The 8,845-nt window shown below is 36.6% G+C and overlaps 1 protein-coding gene across 8 annotated transcripts in view; it reads right to left on the bottom strand.

Annotated features, from left to right (window-relative positions):
• The window catches only part of LRRIQ1 (leucine rich repeats and IQ motif containing 1), a 111,907-nt gene extending 108,562 nt beyond the window's left edge, over positions 1-3,345 (bottom strand). For all 8 annotated transcript variants that reach the window (XM_027905478.1, XM_027905479.1, XM_027905483.1 and 5 more), the window contains exons 1-3: positions 3,240-3,345; positions 2,259-2,421; positions 879-990 (exon numbers count right to left, since the gene is read on the bottom strand). In XM_027905478.1, coding sequence (XP_027761279.1) covers positions 879-990; positions 2,259-2,387 — 241 coding nt within the window. In that variant the 5' untranslated portion in view covers positions 2,388-2,421; positions 3,240-3,345. The remainder of the gene's footprint in view (positions 1-878; positions 991-2,258; positions 2,422-3,239) is intronic.
• Between the last annotated feature and the right edge of the window lie 5,500 nt (positions 3,346-8,845).

The raw sequence follows: 8,845 nt of genomic DNA, 5'->3' as shown, positions 1-8,845 counted from the left end.
CTCAGTTTGTTTAAACTAAAATAAAGTTGGGTTTTTTTTCCTTCCTTCTCCCCCAGTTTTACTTAAATATATATGGGAATCATTTATCTACATTACAAGCAGCAAATCTGTATAGCAGAAACACACACAATGATACTGTAAGAATACAGTGATAGCAAATATGAAAGGGAATTATACATTATGGAACACAAGAGAACATTTTCTGTGCAGAAAAATACAGTAGAACTTGTATGAAATAGATCAAAAACTGACAAGAAACTATAAAAACAATGAAAAAGAGTAAAAAGGCATTACAAAAAAAGGATAAAAAGAAACATTTCACAAATATCTAAATTTATAGACAATATTGAACTTCTGTTCACGATGACTATTGCACTAATGGAACAGACAATGCCAGCTCTCTGGCATATAAACTATGAGCCTGGCTTCAGTCACACAGCTGATAGCAATATTGTTCCCAATTACAAGGTCATTTCTTTTAATGCTAGCTTGGGCATCTCTCAAGACAGACTTCAAACATATCCAATGGGGGTCAATTGCATCTGAACTCTGAATTTCAGCTCCTACTGATTTCATTTTAGATTCTCATGAAGAGTCTGGGTCAGGCCCTGTTTCAGAGGGCCTTCCAACTTGCCTCCTTTAGCATTAGATGAACTTTTAGGAAAGTTCAATTCATACGCAGATGTTAATCCTGGAAGATAGCGTTGTATGGTTTTATTCCTGGAGATTTTCAGCATGCATTCAGAAGCTAAGGAGTAGGTTTCACAGCCTACTCCTTGCACTACCTAAAATTTTGCATTATTTTACTAATGATCATTAGTCTCACTTCCACCGGCACTACGAGGTGCAGAAACATTTTAATTGTGATCTGTGCTTACTTGTAATTTGTTCATCTTCTAAGTCTTGCAGTATAAGCTTTTCAGCATCTTGATTGCTGCTCTTCATAAAGTTTAAATAGGAGAGAACTGATTCTGGTAAGCCATCTGAAATCTAGAAAAACATGACTTTTGACAGAAATTCTACATTTTCATCTCACAGTTTTGACAGAGGTAAATACTTGAAATGTAGTATATAGACTCCTTTTGGCTTCACCTATAAAGCATCGATGGACATTTAATAGCAATTGCCACCAAAATTTTTCCCAATTCCTATACTCTTTCTGTTACCACTCATTGAACAATTAATAATTCTAATTTTAATTACATTCTAATCAAATTTTAGTAACTTATCTTTCACTGACTTCAGAAACATGTTTCAGTTAACACTGTGTTTATAACTGTTGGACTAAGAAATTAAGGAAAAGGATGAGACAAAAATGAAAAAATAACTACCAAGCACAGGATCTTTTTCTTTAAAATGTTTAGATTCTTTTAAAAATAAATAAATTTTAAATTTACTAATGTTTAAAGTATGCATGTAAATCCAATGCTTCAACTTTCTTTACTGCATAGAAACCTTCTATTCAAAAGACTGTCTTTTGCTGCAAGAATTTGGTAAAATGGATTGCCCTCTCTCAAATGTGCAAATTGTTGTAAACACTGCTGACATTCAGTATGTGAATGCACAAACACTACTGATGCCTTTGTGAATCTTTATGTCATGTCAAGCATGATTTATGGTCACATATGACCAACATTATCTACCCTAATATCCTACAAACCAGTCCTTTTACTATGAGTCCAAAAGATAAAAATAGCTGAAAAGGATCCAAATAAATAATTGTATTTCAGAGGAAAATAATTCCCCAAAATAAGAAATTATTCAAAGTTATTATAAATCTATATAAATCTATATAAACATATATAAATATATATAATTATAAATAAGAAGATATTCAAAAAGAAGACCTGAAGCACCCATTTATATGAAAATAATATGTGGAAGTCCCATTAGGAATTTCATAAGACATTCTCCAATAAGATTTTAAATACAGATTTCAATGAGGAATCATTGGCTTATTCATCCAAATTTAATCAACCTCTATAGCTTCGATAAAATCTTCCAGCTCCAGAGGATTCTGGAACAAAATATCTGTGTCTGATTTTCTCACTTAAGTAGAATGCTGATATGCATCTCTCTTATTGTCCTGTCACCAATGGAGGTTCACTTTCCATGACGCAATACTATCGAGACTACTTTACAGAAGAAATCCTCAGGTTAGGCATGTCAGGAGTACGTTCATTCATCCGACAGAACTCCCAATGCCAGTACTACTTTCAAGTAGTAATAGAAGCAGTCGTAGCTCATTCAATACTTACTGTCTCACTGTCACTCAAAGGTTCATCTGATGCCTCTGTGTCAGGATCATCTACTTCAAAGGACGTAAGACTGATTCTGCCTAATTCAATTTCTATCTCTTTTTCAATTCCTTCAGTATCTTCTGACATTCTGCTTTCCACAGTGTCTTATCTGTTTTCAAAGCTACACAAAGAAAATAATACCTTTCAGCACAGCATGAACCAAATTAGTCTTCATTTAGCCTATGTTCATTCAGATGTATTTACTGAACAGTTGGCTTAAAACATCAACATCTTACTCCAGAACAACAAGCAAAAATAAAAAAAAAATGTTACCTTGTGATAAGAAAATCCCCCTGAGGCTACCGCTCAAAATTTTGCAAATGTTATGAAATTTCAATATGAAAAAACTCTGCCTGCTGTCTACTCTTTGTGGAAAGTATCAGTGCCATGACCTAAGGCTCACAAGGAATTTTTTTCAGCCCTAAGAGTTACAAAGCAGAAAAAAGTTTTGAACAATAAATAAGTAATAACAATTACAAAATAAGACTAAGAATCCAAAAGCACTCAATGACGTTTTAATGACACAGAGAAAACAGTCAGAAATGTCACAACCCACAGAACAAACTTGTGGATGGATCCAGAGCGGAGGAAAACGGGTTTCCCTTCATCCCCACCTCCCTCCTTCCGCAACCAGTGCCCCTTTTCAACCCAGGGACATGAGAAGCAGCCTAGATCCGCCCCATCTGAGGCAGCGACCAGCTCCTGGTCCCTCGCAGGCTCCTGCAACAGGAGACGGGACGCGCGGAGCGCATCTCAGCCGGGACGGCGTTCAGCGAATCCGGCGAGGGAAAACTACACCTCCCAAGAGGCATCGCGGCGGGAAACAGCCCGGATTCTAGGACGATCCGCCCCTTTGCATACTGGGAGTTGTAGTCCACCATTCCGAGCAACGGCCGCCCTCCGGTCCCCCTTGTTTATTCCACATACCAACTTACCTACCGTTCACCCGAACCTCTCCCGGAGCTCCCACCTTCCCGGCCGCCTCCGGAGGCCGGCCACCTTTCCACTCTGAAATCCCGCGGCCGCCAGCCGCTGCCGGTCAGGCACTCCGTGCGGAGAACGAGAACCCACCGCTGCGCCGCCGGGAGCGTTACCACGGCAACGGGAAACAGCGTCTCGGACGGACAGCGGGAGGAGCCAAACCCCGCCAGGAGCTGCCGTTTCCTACTGGGGCGGCAGGCGGCGTGTCCCGGCGTGGCGAGGAGCAGCTCGCAGTATTTTATTTGGGTTTTTTGGTTTGATTTGATTTGAGGTTTTTTGTTTGTTTCTTTCTTTGGTTGCTTGTTTGTTTGTTTCTTTTGTTTGGTTTGGTTGGTTTGTGGGTTTGGTTTTGTTTTGTTTTTAAGTAATAGACTGGAATTTAGTCTTCACAGTAAATTGGAATAGGCAGTTAATCGTGGTGGGAAAAAAAGGCAGACCAAAGACAAGTTAAAGGTGGATTAAACCACTATGGTTTTGCTTCCTGCTTTCCACGAGAACTCCAGAGCCATGAAAAATGAAAACTTGCCAGACATGCCTTCTGTCCTCACACACTGGGGCTCTGTCACGGCTCAGAAAGGCCAGTGTCGTACTGGCACTGGGCTCACTGGGGTGGTCAGCCCGGTGAGGCAGGAGGGGTGCCCATGGAATCACAGAATGGAAGGGACCTAAAAGATCACCTTGTCCCAACCCCACTGCCCTGGGCAGGGACACCTTCCTCTAGACCTAAGGGTTGCTTAGAGCCCCGTCCAACCTGGCCTTGAACACTTCCAAAGGTGGGGCATCCACAACCTCTCTGGCAACCTGTTCCAGTGCCTCACCACCCTCTGTGTGAAGAATTCCTTCCTAGCATCTAATTTAAATTACCTTGCTTTTAGTTTAAAATCGTTCCCCCCTTGTCTGCCTGTGTAAAACGTTCCTTTCTCTTAAGAGCCTGGAGGCCATATCCAGACTTAAAGGAAATGTCCAGAATTAAAAACTCCACACAATTCAGTCTAGCAAAAGCGATACAGGGCAGGCAGGATGCAGATAATAACATTTTAGTCTGTAATGGTGTTCACAGGGAAAGCATCTGACCCTGAGACTGATAAGGAATATCAAGATGCAAAGGCAGGTATAATGAAAAAATGTAAAGTCAGGTTTTGCATAGAAAGTGTGCATTTTGGGAGCAATGGGGAGGATCTGACAAGAATGGTGGGGGTTTTTCTATCTACCATCTTCAGAATAAAATTAATATCTTTCTGAAAGACTTATGGATGTTAAGCACAAAATACTGGATTCAAGGGCAACCCTTTACTGTTTCCTCACCAGTGTTATGGATGAGTAAGACATTTAAATATTAAAATAATGGAAAGTCACCCATTTGAAATCCACCACTTCCCAGAATCATGTAACTGGTGAACTTTTCAATCTGGTCAATTTTTTTAAGCATTGATTTGAATATGCATTTAGTACTTGTTTTGTGAAGGTGTTATGCTGTGACCATGGTGAATGAAGACCATGTCATGTATTTAGCAAGTAACTTTACCAATAAAAGAGAGGTTTCTGTAGGCATGTTGCCTGTATCCAGGAAGTCAGGGCTAGCCAACAGAGGAAAACTTCTCTGTTGTAAGAGTGTGTTTACACTGGACTTCAGGAAGAAATGTATTACTATTAGACTGTGTTCTTTAAGGTAGGATGTAAATATTAAATCCTGATAAGGATTTTTCTCATGTAGAAACAATATTATAAAATGTAAGTAATTTTATAAAGATAATATTTCTAATTTTCAGATAAATAATACAAGGTAAACTGAATTATTTAAAATTACTCAAAGCTTTGAAACCACATAATTTTTACAACAGAACTATTGGAGATGCCAGTTTTCAAATGAAATACGTAACTGTCCATGTTTTATTCAGTTTTTGTTTACTAGAACAATACATCACAGCAATTTTTTAATATATTCTGGTTTTGAAAATTTTCATGAAATTTTACTGCTCCTAAAAGTGGTGAGACTTCTTCAGGGAGAAAAGCCAGTTATCGCATACAATCCATAAGTTTACACGGTGTGTTATTGACCCCATTATTGACTCCACTCCACTCCACTGTGGAGCAGGTTTGAGAAGCTTACTATAGCTTTCTTCACTGTGCAATTCAGCAACAGAAGTTTCATAATCCAGACAGGCATTGAGGACCTTGACAGAGCAAGCAATGCTTTTGTTTGCTCAATCTTTTCTTCTGAAAAAAAAAATTTAATATATATGTAACATATGTTTTGTATCCAAAATAAGTTGTTAATGCAAGAGAGTTTTTGACTGCAGAAGCTTCATATTTGTTATCTCTTCATGTCAGCTGGTATCCTTAGTAATTAGAAAGGGCATTGAAGACTATAAGCACAAATGTATGCCAGTCTATGTAACTCTTGCCATGTAAATCTTCCAAAACACATGTTGCTTTCAAATGTTTTTTTCAGTTAAAATGAAAACAAAGCTAAAAATATATAAATCAATATATGTATACAATGTAACATTAGGTGCAATTGAGACCAGACGCCATCTTGATGCTTCTACAGTTGCTACTACTTCTTGTTCAAAATATCAAATGACTGTTTAATTTTATACAACATTGTCTGAAGAAAATAAATACTATTGTAATCAATAGACTTAGTTATATTTGTTTCATATTGAATGTATGACTGTATTTTCAATTGTGATTCAAAAATGAAAACAGAAGAATTCAAATAATAGATAAAACACTAATACAGAAGTACTATCTAAGTGCCATCAGTGGAATTTTCTAGGTTAAAAAAAATCTGTTTTCTTTCTCTTATTTGGCAGCTTCAAAATATTCTTTAAGATGTTTTTAATTAAAGCAACAATCCTCCTTTTTTTTTTTCTTTCCCAGGCTCTAGGTCTTATGCTTTTGACATTTGGCCTGTGGCTTTTATTCAACAGAAACAATTTATTCAGTGTGTTATGTGAGTATAAATGGAATTTTTCATTTGTTTTAAATAATTTGTTTTTAAAAAGTGCCCCATCCTTGTAAGTGTTCAAGTTCATGCTGGATGGGGCTTTGAGCAATCTTTCTAGTGGAAAGTATCTCTGCCCATGGGAAGGATGTTGAATCTAGGTGATCTCTAATGTCCCTTCCAACCCAAACCATTTTATTGTATGGTTCTCTGTAATCAACAGAAATAGTAATAGATTTCCATTTCCACAAGGTGGCAGTATTGGACTGAACTGCATAGTTGTAGGGTTTTTTTTCTGTTGAGTATATTTTCCCTCATTAGACAGTATGATTTTCAAAATAGGAGAAAACATATATCGTTATATCTACAATTTATATATTCTTATAATTTATGCAATTTAATTATTTCTCCTGGTGGAAAGCTTGTAGATGAATCACTGAAAAATAAATCAGCTCTTTTTATCTTTTCTGCATTTGGCCTGCATTTGGCAAGATTATAGATGCTTTTAAGTAAATATTTAGATGGAATGAATAAAAGTATAAGAACTTGGGCCTCTCCATATGGACATTGCTTTTTCAGAGAGTGTCTATCATTTTTTTTCACAGAAAAGTAAGTTTTTAGTCACATAACAACAGCTGTGCTTTTAAAGACTTGACTGCCTTGGCAATGTTGAGAAGCATCAGTGCAGTAATTATGGTACAAAGCATTTGATCTGGAAGTAATAAAAACCCCAGCTACTTCCCATATCTATGGAAAAATGGTTGAATTAGAAAGGAGAAAGTGGCCTGTCACAAAGAGGCTGAATCTGAGCCTCAATTTGATGAGAACGATTTCTATATCCCCACAGAATTTGCATACGTGATAATAATTTCTGGAGAACGAAAAAAAATTTGTAAACTTGTAATTGTTTTCTGATTTCATTTTCAGGGGTTCACACTGTTCGACTGAGAATGTTCTGTTTGTATCTCATATGTTGCTACCATCATCTGAATTTATGAAAATATATCTTTTTCTCTCTGTGACTGTAGGTATAAATAATAATAATACTCTTCTATCATTCTACTATTTTCACCCTTTCAGTAATGGCATTGAAAATATTTAAACATTTTTCTAGAATAAGTTTTGTAAGTGGAAGTCTCAGAAAAAAAAAAAAAGGAAAAACATAATAGTATAAATGCACTGTGTTACAGTTTCTTCGGGGAGAACCAGCTAGTGGCATATATTTCTTGTGTATTGCTTGACATTGGATCTGTTATTACTTTTACATCAACCATGGGATTCCTTGGAAGTACTGTGAAAATCAAATGTCTACTCATTACGCTAAGTGTAAATCAGTCTCCAACTTTCTTGTAAAATGAGAGGGAATTTTGCATGCATGAAAAATGTGATCCTGTCTTGATGTGATTTCCAGACACAGCACTTAACAAATGTGCTGATAGAAAGACATATTTACATAAAGTCCTGGCTCAAATGAAATCTCAACAAAATCAAGGATCTTTCCATATCCCTGCATGGAAGTTTTCAATGACAAAGGTTCAGTGTTCAGTATGTGCTGAAGAAATAAAGAAAATCCTGCTCCAGAATATTGCAGCTTGAAGGTACAGGTAGCTACAGTATGGCTACAATATTGAAACAGCAAACTATGATTAAAAATTTGTTACCTATGTAGACCTACTTGGAGACTCCATATTTATAAAGAATTCCTGCTTTTTAAGGGAAGAACACTTGGATTTCTGAAAGATTGCACTGTAACTATATATTCTTATATCACTTTGATTACATATTTTTCTTCTGTCTTTTGTTTCTTGTCATCCCTTTTGAACGATCTGTTTTAGGCTGCGAAGGCTGAAGCAATGAACAGTGTTACTGATTCATTTGTTAAGCACTACAATATTCATTAATACTCAATATTTTGTACAGCAAAGAGAGGACCCCAGGTGCAATAACCAGGAACCTTGTTCCTTCTTCCTTCCTAATACTGCCTAGGCATGTAGTGCTTGCCTCACAATTTATTAGACAATGAAAGAAAAAACTGTCTCATTTCCAACATCCATGAAACCATCTAGTATCACAGTATCTAGATACTGTAGGTGAAAATTTGTTATCACTGAAAATGAGCAAAATCAACCATCTTTTTATTTTGATTTGGTGCCTTATAGCTCAAAGGAGTCCTTAAATAGGTATGAGATTTAGATACCATTATAATGGGAATAAAGAAATAAGAATTTTCTTCAGTGAAGCACAGCTGCTTAACAACAGCTTTTGTTCTTCACTTCCAAGGCAGTTATGGCTACATCTTTAAGCCCAGCACAGTAAGCTGTGTTTTGCCTGAAGCCTGCCTCTTAGACGGTGATGTCACTTTCTGAAGGTTTCCAGGAAAAAAAAAAATCTTATTTTTCTTGGAATCACTCTAAATTATAGTCAAAAACCATTATACATGAGTGTCTGGAATTTTTTATTGTATTTCTCATTTTTTCAAAATAACTTTTGGCTTTTTTTCCAGTATATGGGTTTTCAAATGCTAGTGTTGGTTAACCAGACAGCAATATTGGTGCTGATAAGTATGAAGAAGAGGTATGTACATAAAATTATGTGAGACTACTGATAATTTCAAAAT

This window comes from Empidonax traillii, unplaced genomic scaffold (genome assembly GCF_003031625.1).
Source record: "Empidonax traillii isolate 1590-97213 ecotype Southwest subspecies unplaced genomic scaffold, ASM303162v1 scaffold1159:size167780, whole genome shotgun sequence".
Taxonomy (NCBI): Eukaryota; Metazoa; Chordata; class Aves; order Passeriformes; family Tyrannidae; genus Empidonax; species Empidonax traillii.
The sequence above is the reverse complement of the archived record's forward strand: the minus strand, read 5'-3'. Positions and strand labels throughout refer to the sequence as shown.